This window comes from Orcinus orca, chromosome 10 (genome assembly GCF_937001465.1).
Source record: "Orcinus orca chromosome 10, mOrcOrc1.1, whole genome shotgun sequence".
Taxonomy (NCBI): Eukaryota; Metazoa; Chordata; class Mammalia; order Artiodactyla; family Delphinidae; genus Orcinus; species Orcinus orca.
The window spans coordinates 64,930,298-64,949,762 of NC_064568.1; the positions used below are offsets into that span (position 1 = coordinate 64,930,298).

Sequence of the window (19,465 nt, forward strand, 5' to 3'; positions counted from 1 at the left end):
CCCATGAGGCACGGGAGGTGAAGGAAAAGGGAAGTGAGGAAGGACTTCTTTTCTAATTTTGCTGCTGTGTTTTATTTATGACCTACTGAAGAAAGTTCACATTTTTCTAATAAAGACCACAGGGTGGGAAGTGAAGTGACAGGGTATGGGCAATGTTTTTAAAATTATATTATTTAACATGTTCTGTGCTCTTCTGCTCCTAAAACAGTATTTACATCTTATAAATGGCCAGTCCGGGAGTTTCAGGAGGAGCTACGATAGGTTAACAAAGGAGGAGCGGTACTAAGGCAACGCGTAACTGGTGAAATAATCATGCTCTAAGAAGTCACGAGATAAAGTCATTTACGTTGGAGTCATTTTGTCATGCCTAATTCCTACTTTGCCCTCTGCCACTGTAAGTGAATGAAAGCCCACTTGGGGACAGCTGGAATAACAAAGACTCCAGGCAGTAATTTAAAAACTGCCCTTTGTCTTGGGGGCTGCAAGTACTCCCTCTGAGTTCTGCTTATGAAAATCTCAATTAGTGCAAGGAGTTTACGAAGCCAAAGCCAAACTGCAGGAAGACTCCGAGAGTTGTCCCTGACTCAGCTGGATGGCTGAGACACATACGGAGGATGGAGGCAAGTAGGGCTGAGTGGTCCTTTCAAACCTGTTCCTGATTTCTGAATGAAAACCCATAAGGGAATCCTACTTAACATCACAAGCTCTCTGCATGAAGGTGAAGGCTCCCGGTTATGTGAAGATAAGCAAGAAGTCCAGGAGGACAGCAGGCAAGCTAAGCCACGTGGTGAAACATGGGTGAATCCCCATGGTACGGCTACAAATGGGGGTGGAGGGCAGGGAGAGACTCAGTTCACTGGGAACAACAGAGAAGAAAAAATTCCCAACCAATTTTAAGAAAGCAGTGGGGGCAGGAGGGGTAACTATCACAAATAAAGAAAAAGAAGCACCCACAAACTATTCAAACAAACAAACAAAGTCTCATTTGGTGACTCAGAACCTTAGAAACTCCCAGTTTTGCCTTCTAAAAACAATTCTTAGATGTTGAAGGCAGAACAGAGAAAAGACTATTTGAAAATAAGAGAGATCTTTATCGGGTGTCACTTTCAATCTCGGAAGGCTTTTAAACTTTGAACGTCTGTGGAAGCCAAGAAGCTCGAATCCCATACCGTTTCATTATCGTCCTCGTCCTTTTCATCTTCCAGAAATCGGATTGCGCTGACTCTGTTCACTGCACGCTCATTCCAGGCCTCATCGGACACATCGTTCACCAAGCTCTCCAGGGCACCACAGCGAGGCAGGTTCTCTGTTGGACAAAGACCACGTCAGCAGGGTTCCCGTGACTGGCAAGGTTGCCCTTTCTTTTCAAGGATGCATAATTCTATTTAAGATCATAAGATATCTGCTAAATCAATATTTACTATTTCATTCCAGAATGTCATCATGGTTCATAGAGTTCTTTTGCATGTTTCTTTTTTACACACTCACTTCAGAAACTTCCTCTTGACCATGATTTGGCCGCACATGTTGGATCTAGTACTTTGCTTGGCAGCGCAACCTACCGCAATTGTTCTCTTGGGGTCTTAAATGCTCCTCTAACGAGGCTGGGATAGGCAAGGTGGCTCCATTCGCCCAGACCCTTCTCCCTTTATTCTATCAAAACCAGCTCCCAGAAAAGGATTTATGACAGTCATGTGATATGAGTGTGAATGCTTTTTTTTTTTTTAAAGTAATCACGTTTTTTTTTTTAGAAGATGTTGGGGGTAGGAGTTTATTAATTAATTTATTTATTTTTGCTGTGTTGGGTCTTCGTTTCTGTGCGAGGGCCTTCTCTAGCTGCGGCAAGTGGGGGCCACTCTTCATCGCGGTGCGTGGGCCTCTCACTGTCGTGGCCTCTCTTGTTGCGGCGCACAGGCTCCTGACGCGCAGGCTCAGTAATTGTGGCTCACGGGCCTAGTTGCTCCGTGGCATGTGGGATCCTCCCAGACCAGAGCTCGAACCGGTGTCCCCTGCATTAGCAGGCAGATTCTCATACCACTGCGCTCCCAGGGAAGCCCTGAATGCTTTTTTAAACCACACATAATTTACAAAACAAAGGTACAGTCACTCAAAACAACTCCCTGTTTTAAAAAGAGTTTGCTGGAGATGTTCAATACTAATCCTCCAAACTGTTTGGATTTTAAGGGACTCTTACCTCTTTTAGGAGTATGTATTTGCATTTTCAGCCTTAGCTAGAACTCAAAACCAGAAGGCTGTTTAAAGAATATCAAATGTGATACACGGGTATGAGCAGCACGTTTTTTCTGCAGAGATACAGGGGAAGCTTCCCAGAAAAGACCCACAATGACCTCACACCTAGGCTGGCTCTGCAGGCAGATAAGACACAACGCAGTCCCGTGTGTGAGTGAGAGGCCTTAAGGACAGGCATTAGCTGCTGCTAATTCTCGGGGCCAAGTGAACCTGGTCCTTCCATTTACCTTGGCAGGCAGGTTCAGAAGGCAGCTGAGGAAGTAAGACACAGGTGAGAATCTTCTCCCCGGTGGTGTGGTCAGTGTCCGTCTGGAACGTGAGCAGGGGCTGGGACTGGTTGTCTGATAACCACAGAGCCTTCAACTTTAAAGCAGTCAGGGATAAAGGCAGGTGCGACAGCCTCGATGAAAACAAAAGGAGACATGGGGAGCTTACAATCTGTGATTAAATCAAGTCTTGTCCAAAACAAAACAGGAAAAAAAAAATAAAAACCGCTTCCTGGGACTGGGTTCAATATGTGAAAAGGTATTATGTTTATAATAAGATACTCGATTTACCCTTTGCCAGTGGACGCTTCAGTGGGTGACTGTGCTTCCCTTTTCTGTCATCACCTCTCTCATTAGCACCTCCAGGCCATGGGGCAAAAAATGAGGAAATTACAGCACGCGCTGTTTACTCTTGGGAAGTTTCCATTTAAAGGCCGGGGTGGGGCGGGGGAGTGGGGAAGCCAGTGTTAATTGTGGAAGAACCCAGAATCCGAGTTCTTCCTAAGTCAATGGGGACAGCCTCACCCGCAGGGCTGGAATAAGACCATGGCGTTACCTGCCCCCGGTAGCACCTGGCAAATCGGGACGTGAGGAAGGTGAGGCCTTGGGCGCTGCAAAGTTTAAACTGCAGTTAAAATAAAGATTAAAAGTGTTTCTTTATGGACTCCACTTGCTCTCTCTGGGGAGATTATTTTAGGTATTCCATTTTAGACTTTTAAGTCTCTGAAAGCTTCCACTTCTCAGACACCTACGTGATAATTAATTTCCACCTCAGATTGCTTCAGTTTCGAAGGAGATAAAGCACTTTAAAAACTGTAATGTGATACCTAAAGATTAGTTTTCTACCTATGTTTGTACAAGTATTTGACCAGTTAAATCTATTTAGTGATGACCGTCACCAGAAATCATATGCACTTGGTACTTGGCGAAGATTACTTGGAGCAGAGGATCTCAACTAGGGGCAATTTTGCCCCCGGGGACACCTGGCAATGTCTACAGACATTTCTGGGGGTGCTACTGACATCTAGTGGGTCAAGGCCCGGATGTTGCTAAATACCCTACAACGCATAGGACAGCCACGCAACAAACAACTATCCAGTCCCAAATGGAACGCTGCCAAGGGTGAAACGCTGCTCTGGTAAAAACCAAGGCTTTACACAAGTTTAATTCACGCTGAAAACACCCGAACCTCTGCAGATACCAGGATTTAAGGTTTAAAGAACTTAAGGTTATATTTGATCAAGTATTTTCACTCTAAGGACAGCTCCGTGGATTAAAGGATAGCTCCATCTTAGAAATGACTTCATACGTTAGCTAAAAATAAGCTAATCACAGTCTGTTACCTACAATAGGAGGCACATTTTCTTAAAAGAAATCTCTGGCCCATTAATTCTATAAGAAATTATGTGACAGCGTGTATTCCTGGGGTTCTTTCTTCTAAGAAATGGTACCTCTATCTCCATTTAACATATATGGGAGAGATGCCTAAATGTCTCACCAACAGACTAATGCAGACTTATCAGACGTATTTTGAATTGACAGACTTATGGGAAATAAACTAGAAATAAACTAGAAAAAGCAGTTATACTCCAATACTATAAAACGAATCCAAGTAAAACGTAAGCACAGACCAACTAAGTTAATTTAACAGATGAAGTTAGAAATGATCAAAGAATGCAGACAGCGTATTAACAAACTTTCTATAAGAATAATGAATACATTTCACAAAAGGCTTCCCATGTCCTAGTTATGGAGGTGAGAAAATATTTTCTTTTCCTAAAAGTTAGTCCAGTCAAGGCTGACCCATCCCATACACACTCAGTGGGTACAGTGTTGGTTAAATACAGGGAACTGTGTCCACGTGGGAGTGAGGTTCTCAGGTCGATGCCATGAGAATTGCCTACGTGAAAGGACCCTTGAAAAGACTCCGTGTGTTGTACACGCCACTATTTCACCAATGACAGCCAAACTGGGTGGGAAATATGTGTTTTTAAATCCCAGAATCCACCCAGTGCAGTGACATGCACATACCAGGAGGATGCCTGGAGGGGTCTGAGGGCGCAGCAACTCACAGCCCCACTTCCCCTGATTCTGAGGTATTGGTTCTTTGAGGGGACTAGAAAGTGAAATCTCTGTGCTTATTTGTATAAGCGTACAAATGATCTCTCCCTCTGCCCAAAGGCTGTCACACACATACTCAAATGCAAGGAAGTTAAAGACACAAGGCAGGTATCTGCCAGACACTGTGACAGGACTTTTTAAAAAGAATATCCTAATACACTGGGGGGGGGGTGCTTAAAAGACATCAAACCCTTTTTCATTTTATTGAACCAAAGGGTAATTTCTTTTGAAAGTTTGTCCCTATTTCTTTTTTAAAAAGGAATTAAGCTAATATCCTCCAGAATGTTTCAAGTTTCAACGTCTTGGGCAAGAAATCTATAGTCAGCGTCTCTACGTTCGAGAGAGTAAAGAAAAAATAAATCAAGATTTGAAAGCTGGCATGACACACAGATACTAAAAACATGGTCGTCGTGCCTTCTCAGACTAATAACTGGCTTCCCAGATAAGTGCTAAAGCAAAGGTATAAACAAAAGGCTAAACAGAGCATCAATAATAAATAACAGCTGCTAAGGATGCAAATCATGTCATCAAAGCTAAAATAAATTACTAGACTCCACAACAACAGGTCTTAAAATCACATGCCACCAGGCCAGGTAAGACGGATGCGTGGTCTAGAACACTGGTTTTCCCGCAAAGAATCAACGTGCCAGCTTGGATTCCGCTGCTGCCGGCCAAGCACACACCACACATGAGCTCGTTCACACGTGTCTTATGGACAGAGGTGTTCCCAGTGTCAAAGAGGAAAAAAGCCCTGCTCCCTGCCCAGTCTGCAAACAGAGACTCTGCGGGCTGGGCCGACCCTGTCACTGACTCACTGCGGCCTTGGGGAGAAAGACACACACTCCTCTGTTTCTCTTGGGTGAGCCATCCCAGATACAAGCCAGAAAACAGATTTTTTAAAAAATCTGCTTTCCAGGGGAGTTAGTAATACATTTTTGGTTTATGCTGGTACCTTCTGTTCACTACAGGATCAACACAAGAAGCCGCAGCCCCCTTTGTACACATCTCTGTGCTACATTTAGGACCACATCGCCTCAGAAATAAAAAGCCCGTGGTTACTATTTACATCAACAGTACAAGGAATAAAGCAAATGAACAACCAAACCGTGAGCTTCTCGTTTCCAGATACATCGGTGACCAGCCCACTGAAGTGACCTTCCCCACCTCTGGCTATGACAGCAGTTGCTTTATCAAATTTATTTAGCACCTAAACATGGCCTACTGATTCATGTTATACTAACTAGACCTATGGCTGAATGCTTCTTACAACTGAATATTTCATCTGTTTGTTACCTCCTAGTAGAATTGTTAGTTTTAAGCAACGTTTTCAAAAATGTTTAAAGAGATACACAGAGAGAACATAATCAGTGAAAAAATTAAACAATCCCAAAATATCTAAAGTGAAAGCCCCCTGTAACCTCAAGTTTCCAGCCCTCCTCTAGGGGAACCACTTAATATTTTGGTGTTCTCTATAGGTAAGACTTTTTAAAAACAAAAACAAAAATGAGAGCACCAGGCACTGTCCACACTTACTCTTTGCCCTGGGCATCGTGGGTCACAACGCAGAGAAACAGATCATTCTCTAGCTGCTCAGTATTCCACAGTCTGGCTACACTGTTGTGTTTTGTCTTTTAATATTTTTTCCAGCTTTATTGAGATCTAATTGACATATACCACTGTGTAAATCTGAGGTGGACAATGTGATGATTTGATATATAAAGTTGGTGTTCAGTGTCTGAGGATGCAGGACCTGCGGATGCGGAGGGCCAACTCTGCTGCGGCATCTTATATAAGGGGCTGGGGCATCTGCCCATGTTGGTGCCCTCGGGGGTGCTGGAACCAATCCCCCCAGGGATACAGAGGGATGACTGTTTCGGGAAACGATTACCTCAGTAGGCTTAGTATCTCCATCTCCTCACATAATCACCACAGTGTGTGTGTGTGTGTGTGTGTGTGTGTGTGTCTGTGTGTGTGTGTGTGTGTGTGTGTGTGTGTGTGTGTGTGTGTGTCTGTGTGTTGGAAGCATTTAAGATCTACTCTCCTAGCACCTTTAGAGGATATAATACAGTGTTGTTAACTACAGTCATCATGCTGTATGTTAGATCCCCAGAACTTATTCATCTGCTAACCGGAAATTTGTACCCTTTGACTGGCATCTCCTAATTTCCCCCACCCGCTGGCCCCTGGCAACCACCAGTCCACTCTCTGTCTCTATGAGTGCAGCTTGTTTAGACTTCCCATAAAAATGAGGTCACACAGTATTTGTCTTTCTCTGTCTAACTTAGCAAAATGCCCTCAAGCTCCATCCTTGTTGTTGTAAATGTCAGGATTTCCGACTTTCTCATGGCTGAGTAATATTCCATTTCATATATATGTATATATGTGTGTACACTCTCTCTCTCTCTCTCTCTCTCTCTCTCACACACACACACACACACACACATCTTCTTTATTCATTCACCTGTTGGATGCTTAGGCTATTTCCATATCTTAGCTACTGTGAAGAAAGCTGCAATGAACATGAGAGTGCAGATACCTCTTGGATATCCTGTTTCCTTTTCCTTTGGGTATATACCCAGAAGTTGAACTGCTGGATCATACGGTGGTTCTATTTATAATTTCCTGAGGACACCCCAAACTGTTTTCCATTGTGGACGCACCAACTTACATTCCCGCCAACACTGCACAAGGGTTCCCTTTTTGCTGTGTCAGCACCAACACGTGTTACCCCTTGTCTTTTTGATAAAAAGCCACCCTAATAGGTATAAGGTGATACCTTTTAGGCTTTTTAATTTATTTTTTGGATCATGAAATTCAAAGTTACAAACGATTTCTCCGTCGACAGCCATGGTTTGCAGTGTTTGGTACTAGTAATATTGTGAGGAAGATGCTCCAATACCCGATTTTGTGTACTTGGTGGATAGTCATATGGGAAAGAACCTAAGAGTTAAGGACATCTGTACTCTGGGCCCATAGGTGGTTGCTGATACAAGGCAACTCCTCTATTACTGAACCAGAAGGCTTGGGGCTTTAGTCTCCAAGTGGCATTTCAGCGTTATCCTTGCTATAATTTTCCTATCAAACGTGTCAAAAAAGTTTCTGGGAACTGATATGCAGCCTCCCTGTGCCGTTTGCTACTTTTATATGCTTGTGGGCAGAGGCAGAAACTTCTGTTGTATTTGGTAGGACTTCCCATGGTGTGACATTTCTGCAAGCTGAAAAGCTAACATGGTAGCCTCTTTTCACCTGGAGGGTATCAGTTTCTCTACTGATACTTTAAATAAGTAGTAATTAAATATTTTAATAAGCTTAAAATCTGGTTATGCGTCTATATATACAATGGACTAAAGGACACACCTAACTGACTCAGATGACAGCTATGGCACTCGACTTTTTAATTGGCGTTTGTCCACCCTGGCCCAGGCATAATAAATATTGAACTTTCCCTTCTCCTGAGAACTTGAGAATGGGGTCTTCACTCGTGTGAAAAACAGTTTTTAGAGGTCAGAGCCATCTTTCTGCTCGAGAATTAGTGACGCAAATCCATGCTCCCCAAAGTGGCAAGAACTGGGGCGGGTCTGGAATCACCGAGCTTCTACTGCTGTAGGGAGAGGTTAGGATGGAAGGGCCCTTCTCAAGCTGCATGTCTCCTGTTGGGCTTAATCCAAGCAGAAATTCAACATCTAGCTCAAATTAATTCTGAATTTCCAGTCACCAGTGAATGGCCTTAAGAATCTATCAAGATGTCCTGAAAGCATCAACTTTAAAACGGTGAGGGTTTCCTGAGGCCATAGCTCATCACCAGGTTCCCCCGTGTCCTGCTGTTTGTTTAGCACGGCTGTCCACGATCCATTAGCAGGAGTGAAAAATGGTGGCTCGTGCCTGACCTGTGAGCAGCGAATCACGTAGGCCACAATCCCCCAGACACTCTTTGGATCGCTGGCCTTTACCATTTTGAAGCATTGATCATCTTCCCCTGGTCCAGCACGTTCTCTCCCATCTAACTATATAACACCCAAAAGCATTTTTTAAATTCCTTTTGGCAACATAGCCTGTGATATCAGGCCCTTTGCAGTGGCCTGCCAGCCATTCTGCAAAATGAACATTTTTAACATTTCCATTCAGTCGACAGATATTCACCAGGCAACTGAAGGGACAAATCACAATGACACACAAACCATCACATCTAACTTTAGGTAACTTTAATTTCAGGAGGGTCGCATGCAGGTAAACAAGCAATTATCATCAGGGTAATTCAGAAATGCAGACCCAGAGAGGAGGCTTCCTGGAGAAAAGAGGAACATGAGTGCCAAAGGATAAAAGTGGGGAAACAGAGAAGGTGTCAGAGGTGGAAAGAAGAGCCTGGGTAGGCGGGCTCAGGGGAAGGAAAGTGCGATGACATTCGCAGTGATGAAATTGGTTCAGAATGGCTGAAATGACTCTAGTCCACATTCCAGAGTCTGGCAAGCAGCCCGCAGGCCTCTGACCCAGAACTCGAGAGATGGCGCTGCTGTGACCTTGGGGACACCGACTGGTGGCTCGTCAGGTTTTTTAGACTATGAAACACCTGGCAATTCTGACATTAGCTGTGGATCTTCTCACCAGCAAAGTGTCCCTGAATACAATTTTGTTCACAATGTCAGGGGGTTCAGAGTCACGGGCAAGACACATCAAGACCCCTGGCTACAATCTAGCTCAGACTCATGGGAGCTCTTTTTTCAGATGAGGAAACCAAGGTCCACAATGACATACGGAAGCCGGTTATAAAAGCCAAGACCTAGGTCTCCCTCCCCCTTCCATCGCGGTACCGTCATCTGGAAAGCATGTGTCCGGCCGTGCCCACCGCAACCTTAAAGGACTCCACGCTCTGGCTGCCCTTGACCTTGTCCACTCCATCGGGCTCCATCACTCCAGCTCCCAGACTGGGAGCTTCCAGGCCTGGCTAATGTGACCAATCAGTATATATTTTACAAGGTGGAGCAAAGGCAAGACAGCCAAGGCTGGGGTGGATGACCGTTTGCTTGTCTCGGGCTTACCTGTTCCCTGCCACGTCCAGGACGTGCAGCTCAGCGGCCCGTGACACCTCTGCAGGGATCCGAGTCAGCCTGTTGTCGCGCACGCAGAACACGGTGAGGCTGCTGCACCCGCCGATCTATGATGGGAAAGAAAACATGACTGTTTTCCAGGTTTTTCTGGGAGATGGGGGTGGGACTGGAGGGTCTTGTTCATCAAATGGCATGAAAAGGATGCACAAAATAACATCACACGATTTTAAGTCTCACTGATGACCAGCTATGATTGATTTAAATCATATAAAACACTGAGTCGTCCAGTAAGCTTAAAAATCTCTGCAAAACATTAAACACGTATGTTCTAAATTAAGTCAAGAAAATAAACAATACAGTTCAAAAACTGCATTCTGAACAGAAAGTCATTTTCTACTGCTACCTAATGCAACTGCATCTTTTAAATATGTTAACCAGACAACACAGGTCCAGACATATAGTATTTGGTAATATGGGAGTTTAAGAATTCTAGTTTGGAAAAAAATATGAAAAAGGATATGTGTGTGTGTGTGTGTATATATATATATATATATATATATATATATATATATATAAATATCTGAATCACTTTGCTGCACTCCAGAAACTAACACAACATTGTAAATCAACTATACTTTAATAAAAAATTAAATTAAATAAAAAAGAATTCTAGGTTTCAAAAGTCAGGCCAAAGGTGATACACACACATGCACACACACACACCCCTTTGAAGACCTGCCCATTATGTTAACTTCAGTGTTCCAGTTTCTTTAAAAATAAAAGAAAACGAGGAACATCTGAGAGATGATACATTGATTTCTACCATACATCTTTTAATAGCCTTTGGTCATTCACAACTTAATTTGATAAATTCATTGCCCTTTGACAAATGCAAAATGAACCATCTTGTAGCAAAAAATGAATTTGGTCGGCTAAGACCTACTGCTGAAAGCACAAGTCAATATCTGCGTCCACACCAAATTTGATTCCCTTTTTATTTTAAGTAACCGATTCAAAGGTAACTGAGCTTAGTAAGAGTCTAGTCTTCGCAAAAGAATTCAAGGACTCTCTTGAATAAGCTGTCTGTGGTTTCTACAGTCAGGAAAGCTGAACGAAGGGGTTGCAAAACCAGCTGGGTCCCAGACACAACATCCCGCAGGCCCGCGTCCACGCTACACTCTCCACACATGCGCTGTTCTGACTCAGGGCGGCTGGGGAAAAGGGCTGATGAAGGGACCTATTGATTCTGATACATGGAAAAATACCCCAGAGCCTCCGCCAGAGGAGGAGCAAGACACCCAGCTCTTCGTCAGTATCTGAATATACCTTCTGCCCTTTTCTATTTATTTCTGTGTTAAATGTACGTGTGTATCTTAAAAAGCGGAATGCACATTTATGAAACCGCTACATAATTACCTTTGTGCACAATCTTTTTATGTCTTCCCTTAGGAGTTAATATAAGGATTTTGAAATAATATATTTAACCACAGCATGTAACCATAATGAATGTAAAAGAAAACTAAACACACAAGAAAACACAGACTAACATTCCTCTCTGGTCACCTGGAAACACCCAGAGACATACTGTTCCCCTCGTTTCTCAGTATTCACATTTCCCATCCCAGAAAAACTGGTTTGCTCACTGTCCTCTAAAAGACATCTTATATTTTTGGTCGCACTGTTTCTTATAGATACACTCTTCTTCTTTCTGTCTTTTTTAAATCTTCACCCCCAATTAGCTAAACATCCTCTACCCCGAAAAGCCTTCCCAGAGCCCCTGGTCCACGTCAATTCGTTTCCTTTCTAATTATGGTCCATACAAACCCTCTGACAGATCGTTTGAAGGGGCTGTTTAATTTGCACGCTTACATGTCATCAGGGTGTTTGGCATCCTCTCTGCCCAAAGGTGAAGCCCAGCTACCTACCAACATTCCTCATGAAGGTATGTCTACACACTTGTATTTGTTTACTTACTACTGAAAGGCTGCTACTTAAAGTTGTCATCTGCTTCTATGTGTAACAATGGAGACCGCAAAACTCTTTTCCCTGGTAAGAATTACCAGGGCGGCCTCTCACGTTTTGTAAATATCATGTCCTAAAAGAGGCACATCTTCTGTGGGGCCTGGCATTCTTCCCTCCCTTGAGGAAGGGGCTCAGTCTAACCCAGGTGCCCAGGCACCTCCCAGAAGGAAAGGAATCAAAACCCTGGACACCCTGGATCGAGTGAGGACTGACACGATTAGATTCGCTCTGATGAATTTAGGTGACCCCCAACAAAGATCGACCCATGCGGAGGTCCCCGTGGGGCCCGGCCCCGCTCCATGTGGACGGGGATCCGCACCGGGTCTGCGAGCCAGGAAGGGGCGCCTACTGGGTCAGCACGTGGCTGAGGCTGGTCACGCCTCATGCCGGCCTGGCTTTGAGGAGACAGGGCTTATCTGGACTCCAGGGAGGCAAAGCAGGTATCGGTTATTTACACACAGAGCCGAGGCTGCATCGTGACTTGGGGCTTCGCTTTGTCAGGAAGCCGCCCACTGCCCCCGCCACCGGTGGGGTCTTTGTCTGGGGGGCCTACTGTTGCATACACCATGTGAACATTTTCAGTTTGTACCGTGTGCCTATATCATCTACTCCTAAACATTAATTAACTAATGAAAGCGGGTCAGAGAGGTCTCTGAAAGTCGCCCGTGCAATAAAAGTTCTGGACAAGTTCACACCGCTTACATACTTTGGGGGAAAGAACGGGAACTCCGAGTGGAGGGTGTGCACTGGCTACGTGCTTACAGCCTGTGATTTATTTTTTTCTCTTTCCTTCCCCGCTCTACTCTCACACCATTTGAGAGGTCAAGAGGAGGAAGGCAGTGTATCCAAGAGCCTCAGGCACTCTGGGCGGACAAGGCAGGTGAGTGGCCTCTGAGCGCCACTGGCCATGTTTTCAGGAAACGATGAGGACAGAGAGTCCATCTGGGCTGAATGTGTGAGGGCTGCCTAACGCGGCAAAAAGCAAAGGACACGCTCACACCAAGCCAGCTGGGAGGGCACGGCGCAAAGCTTTGGCTTTTGGAAGAGATGATCGAGCAGTCAAAACCATGATTCAAAAGACAGAGTTCTTCACAGACGTCAGAGGGGGATGCGGGGTGACGGAGAGGGGGGGCTCTGGGATCTCACAGACCAGGGGTGGAACTTAGGCTCCGTCCTAGGTCCTGTGGATTTGGATATGTTACTTTAGCAAAAGTAACAATAAGCATTAGATTGAACGAAACCACCTATCTCACAGCCCCTATCCTAGGACCTGGCCTATTGCTGCTGCCAAATAAATGTAGCTGTTGTTTTTCCAAGAAGTGAAAGTCCCAGGTCCCAGTGACAGGCTGTCCACACCTGAGCCCCTGCCATGTTGCTGGAACTGTGCTGAGGCTGCCCACCTCCGCCCTGGATGCCCCAGAACCTCCTAAAATACTGTCCCCCTGACGGTGCATCACAGTGACATTTTGTGTTCATAGGACTGAAGAACTGGCCTGAGCTCAGTATTGCATTCTGCATCATTCGCGTGTATTTGTGCTTTCTCTTTTGGGTTCAGGAGGCAGAGTTTACAGGCTCCTTAGGAGTCAACAGGATAAAATGTCTCCATCACTTAGAAATTCTGGGAAGCAGAGTCACTGTTTAAATAACTTATTACCAGTTACGTAGGAAGCTGATATTTTCAAACTCCCTTTAACCACAAAATAGCACACAAGGAAGGCAGCACCAGAGAAAAGAATACGAGGGCTTGGACTTGGATTCTCTGAGAATTACAGAACGTAGCTAAGGATCCTTGTTGAGCTGTTCTGTGTTCTCCTAATTCAAGACAATACTGTCCTTAACTCTTTGGCACTGATCTGATCCATCTCAAGGATATGGGACCTGCAGATCACTGAGCAAACCTTCAGTAAGGTCAACTTTCCCTGAGTATTAACTGCCTGCAGGTGACAGCTTAAAGGAGCTAATCAGACAGATTGCGTGACTCAAAGAGAAAGCCTGTGTTGGTCACCTTTGCCTGTAGCCTGCCTTGTGAATACCTGCCCCGAGTGGAAAGGAACTTTCATTTTCCTTCGGCATCTTCCTTTCAATATTATTTGTAACAGAACTGAACCCACATTTCACTGGCAAGAGGGAAAATGTACAATAAGCAAAATCTGGTCAAAATCCTATTTGAACAGAAATAACATGAGGTATAATTTTAGAAACCAAAGACTATTTTTTGCCTTTCCCATGGTCATCTGTGGCATATTATTCAAATGTTCCCTGCTCCAGAAATATTTTGGAAACCATGTGGTTTTGGGACTCCCTGAATTGTTGGGCCACTGACATCAAAATATCCACTAACAGCGACAGCATTCTTCTAATTATAAGAAAGTAACTTAGTTGACTGGAAAATAAAAACCACATACACACACGCACGAAAGCACAATGAGAAAATAACTCAAACCAAATCCTGCCATGAAGGGATAATCAGTCTTAACATTTTGAGGTTCAAATGCCATGCATTTGTGATTATAAATATGCACTTCAACAGAATTAGAACCAGCCCTATGATCTTTAGCACCTTTGTTTGCATACAGAATCAAGAATGTCTTCCCAGGTCATTTTGCTTCTAACAGAATTTTTACTGACCACATAGTTATTTCCTTCTACATATGTATCACAGATTACTTAGCAGATCACCACTGTAGACACTGCTAATTAGTTCTACCATTTCTTTGCTGTGTGATCCTGGGCAAGTTACTTAACCTCTCTGAGTCTTAGTTTAGAAATCAATATCTGTTGGATGCTGATGATGATTTACCTATACCTCATTGAATTGTTGTGAAAATCAGACAAGAATTAGCCTGAAGGCACTTGGCACAGGGCCTGGCACATGTCAGCTGCCTCCGGACATGTTTGGCATGGTGCCTGGAACATGCTAGACGCTCCTGCATACACTGGGAGAAATAATCTCATGCATGATTCTCAGTGTACATCCATAATAGTTCTCCTAGGATAAATTCCTAGAAGTGGAATTACAGAATCAAAGGGTATGCCTATTTTTCAAATTTTTAATACTACTACCAAATTCCCTTCCAGAGAAGCCATAATAATTTATATTTCCATGATAACAGGCACTTTCCTGTACTCTAACCAATATTTGGTATATTATTATATTTTTTAAATCTTGAAAATCTGATAGGTGAAAATGCTTCAATTAACATTTTGTGAATAATGATCTCACATTAAAAGTCATTTCTATTTTTTTCTCCTGTGAATCACTGGTTTTTGTGGGGGGGTTCTTTGCTTTTCTTTCTGTCCACTTTTCTAGAGTGGGTACATCTCTTTTCTCAATGATGTGAAAGAATTTCTAACAGAGTAAGGAAAGACAGCCTTCACGTGTGATGCTGTAAACATCACCCTTCCCCCAGCCTGTCTTTATTTTCTTGAAGGTCAGAAATCTCATTTTCACATAGACAAATCCATCAACTGTTTTTTTATGAGTTATTTCCTCTTTCAAGTTTAGGAATGCCTTCTCTATCCTGAAACCCAACGGTCAGCTTTTTTTTTTTTTTTTTAATTCTAGCATTTTTAGGTTTTGTCGTATCTCTTTTATTTATCAATAATTTACTTTAGAACATCATGGGAACTTACTCTAGAAGAATTTTAAATTGTACTAATAAGAAGGCAGAAAGCTGTCTACAAAATGAATACTCTATCACCATGGACATTTCTGAATAGCACAATATCTGTGGGTGATTCGTGTTTACAGATTGCCTGATAAAGGAAAGCTTTGACGAATGATCTGCAAATCCTCCCTTGTCTCATCTGACTGGACAGGTATGATGTAGGTAGAGTCACTTCCATTTTGACCTAATGGAGACAAGAGACTAAGCCCTAAACTTGGATATATACTCCATTTCTTCCAGCCAGAAACTCTCTGTGGTCTAGGTCATTTAACGATAAGATGTGGCTAGAAATACTATAAAGTTTGTGTCTATCCTCATACCCATGATCACAGATACACCGACGTCCTGTCTATCCACGAATCAGAGTCTCTTCCCCTTAATTCTTCCCTCCACCAAAAACAGGGTTTTTTAGGGAACTTCCTTATCACAGAAACATACACACTTGAGCAACGGGATGAGAAATAAAAGACGCAGGTAAGTGGATTGAAAAATCAGAAGCATGCCACATGTAGCAAATAAAGCGATCCTAGCCTGTCCCTCAGAGACAGAACCGTGCCAACAAAGTAGAATTTGGTGAAGGCAGATGAGCCCCCAAGGTATGCCCTTCAGAATTTCTGAATAACTTAAGATGTAATTCACAGAAAAGCATTCTTTTGAGAGAGAGTAATCGGAACAAGTCTGACAAACACATAGCAAAACCAGGCTCCAGGCCATGCAGTCATTTAAAGAAACAAAAAAAAAAAAACTGAGTTTCGAGGAAAATGTCCGATGTTTTACAATGAAGAGCACACAAAGCTGTCAGCCGATCTGAATCTTCATGCATTTGAGAAGCAGAATGGAAGTCAGAGATGCAACTGTGGTCTGAACAATACTTACAAGATTGCAAGTTTACCTGACTTTTCTAAATTTCCAAGCAGCTAACAATTAAGAAAACAAGAGACATTCATTGATTTGCAAATGTTTACTACACATAACACCACACAACACAAACAGAATCTATTATTGTGACCCACACAGTGCAAACATTTTCCCCTCAACCATTTGGGGAAAAAATGCAAATAAATGCTGCTATAGACGAAGGAACTGTGCTGTAAAACTGACAATATGTGATACTATCCAATGGGGGGAAAAAAAGACAAAAAAGAGGAACAACTACACAGCACACCAGACCAATGGCCATTAATACAACTATGGATTTGGGGCATATAAATGGAACTGGTCAGCATTTCAGTTTAGATGTGTCATGCGTGAGACTTAATTGTTCAAGAGGAAGTAATCACGTTTGGAAAGAAAAGAATCCAATCAGGAGAGTGCAGGATTTGATAGGATGGTATCAAGCTTGGAGGCAGAGTGTATGCACACACGTGGCATTCCCCCTGCACACACACTCACACTCACACCAGACCAACAAACAAGACCCCGTTGAAGGTGAGGGGCCCATCGATGATTCGGCAGCTCAGCCCGAGGGTCAGAGGCCAGCACTGCCCGTTTCTGCAGGGTCACCAAGCTGGGACCCACAGCAGAATTGGGACACGTCCTAGCCTGGGAGCTCAGAGTATGTGAGTCGGAGTGAAATGGGCTAGAAAAGAGCCAGTCCCTGGGGTCCTAAACAGCTCTGCTTTCTCGGGCAGCTGAAGGAAAAGGCACAAACTTCATTCCTTGATGAAACTCCAAATGCCAGGGAAGCAATCATATCAATAATTTCATTCTCTCAGAGTGACAACAGGGCTGATGCTAATATGATGGGGACAGTTTACAAGAAGAAACTCCTCACATTCTTGTCTAAAATGTGTTCCTTTGAAAGAGCAGATCCAAAGAGAGGGATGGGGACATGGCAGGTGGGTGGTGACCTTGCTGGGGATTAATATCATACTCAGAAGCCCTCTCCTTGGCATTTACTGAAACTATTCCTCAAATGTATTAATTTTCTAAAGTGTCCAAACTAAAGATGATTTGACCTTCCTTTACCCAATCAAGGTCCTGCCTTACGTCAAGGTCACAGCGATGAAAAGGTAGGTTCAATCTGCTTTTATGGGCTTGGCCATCTGGGGACACGTCTGGAACCCATTCTCCCAACTCCCAGCTGTGTGAGCCCCGGTGGGGAAAGCTTCTCACCAGCCTCAGTTTCCTCATCTGTAAAGTGAGGAAACCCTCACGGCCTCAAAAAGCTGCTGTGACGATTCAATGAACATACACAACAGCAGCTAGTGTAGTGCAGGACATTGAGAAAGGAAGTCATGAATCTTTTCTACTTCTCTCTGCATGTGTTTATGTGTCCGATCTACACCCACCCACACGTGTTCTCCAACAAGAGTACAATTAAATGCTCAGAACACCAGCTCTGTGTTTCGGTTTATTGCTTTGAGACTGGAACCAAAACATTTTGATGAGCAGACTCTCTGCTGTCCCAGTTTAGCTGAGATGAAGAATTAGGTCTTTCTGCTGGAAACAGAACGTAGTCACATTTATAACAAACATCCTTATGCTTCCACTCAGGAAGGCTGGCCGTTCTCACCCAGGGACAAGCCTGGGCTGCCGAGAGCAGAACACCCAGATGGGGAAGGGAAAGAAGAGACCAAGCCAAGTCGGACACCCAGAGAAGCGGCCCTGGGAGCATAAGAACCCCTCGAGCTCTGGCTGGTTGGAGGGCAGCTTTGAAACTATTCCAAAACAGATGTTAGAAAGGGTCAAACAGAGAAATAAGGAGGAAACGGTGCCTGGCCAGTGGTCATCACATCAGAGGACACAGCACCTTTTCATATGAGGCCTTGGCCAGGGCGAGGGGCTCACCAACGGCTCACTTGATGGGCGGAGGCGGGGGGGGGGGGAGAGTGGAGAAACGGCATCTTAAACTTTATTTTAGGCTCTATTGCTAATAAAAAATCAAGCTCAGTACGACCCATTTCCAATCAGGTTCTCCTGGTTCCAAATAGAAAGAGAGTCTTCCTTTTAAACAATGGCCCAGATGCCTCCCTGTGTGATCTGTCTCAGGTTTCCTCCCCATTCTCAGTATTGGCACCTCCTTTGCCAGAAATGAAACGCCACTAAGCTGCACAGCTATGCCTACAAACGATGGTGACTGTCTCTTTTCTCCTGCTTGGAGCACTGACCAAAACATCCTAAGAACCTGGCCCGACCTTCGCGGGCGTCCTCCTCTACCTAGAGGGCTCACTCCCTCTCTCCCGGAGGCAAACCTCTGCCCAGGAAGACGTTCCATCAAGATCCATTTTTATGACTCCAATGGTTATGGGGCAGTTTAACCTCCTCATCAAACCCAGTCAAACCCAAAGTCATCCCCTTCCTCTGCCCAACTCCCAGATCACCCCTTCCTGTCCGTGGTGTCACTGTTCTCCTAGGTCAACCCCAAAATGTCGTTCTCTCTGTCCCCCAACGAATTCACCTTTCTCAACTCTGCTCACAACCATCTGGACCCACCTACTCTCCTTAGTGTTACTGATGGTCATTCTTTCATACAATTCCTCCAACCATCCCTGAAACCACAGATGAGAGTTGACACCTTTAAAAAGCATCACATAAGTCTTTTAAAGTAGTTGACATCTTTGACCCCTTATGTGTTATTATTTCTTTATAATTATCATTATATTATTTTCTTAAAAGCACGTACCTCTTTTGGTAAAGACACTAATTTATTTCTGTCTGCATTCAAGTTGCTCAACTTCTTAAGTTTTCCAATGCTCTTAGGTAAAGTCTGTTAAAGTAACATTTTTGTTATTAACTTACTGCATACTTTTCACACAGCTCAGAGTAAAACAGATCTTCTCAAGAACTGAGAGAATCTAATCTCATCCAGTAAGAGAAGTGACGGTTCTTCCTGGATATCAGGTGTTTGTAACACTCACTTGGGGGACGTGGCATCTCATATTTTGTATTTTTGTAGAAATGAGAGTATGTTTCAATGAAATGAGGTCAAAGGCACAGGCCTGGGAACTGAGAAACACCAAGTAAAAGAGGTACTGAAGGCTCTTTAAGTCAACAAAGTGAAATCTGCAACCTCGAGATTCATCCCTCCCCGGCCTGCACCTCTGAGAACTCCAAGAGATGGTGGCTTAGATGCCTGTGGAGGCCAGAGAGC

General features: G+C 43.9%; 1 protein-coding gene across 9 annotated transcripts in view; it reads right to left on the bottom strand.

The window, feature by feature from the left end:
• The window catches only part of LRRC1 (leucine rich repeat containing 1), a 172,036-nt gene that overhangs the window by 46,124 nt on the left and 106,447 nt on the right, over positions 1 to 19,465 (bottom strand). For 4 of the 9 annotated variants that reach the window (XM_004267768.4, XM_049716245.1, XM_033424290.2 and 1 more), the window contains 4 exons: positions 18,998 to 19,081; positions 9,674 to 9,789; positions 2,478 to 2,650; positions 1,170 to 1,306 (listed from right to left, as the gene is read on the bottom strand). In XM_004267768.4, the coding sequence (XP_004267816.1) occupies positions 1,170 to 1,306; positions 2,478 to 2,650; positions 9,674 to 9,789; positions 18,998 to 19,081 (510 nt within the window). Of the gene's footprint in view, positions 1 to 1,169; positions 1,307 to 2,477; positions 2,651 to 7,399; positions 9,580 to 9,673; positions 9,790 to 18,997; positions 19,082 to 19,465 lie in introns of those variants that run through there. The other 5 variants (XR_007479816.1, XM_049716243.1, XM_049716242.1 and 2 more) reach the window with 3 other exon arrangements.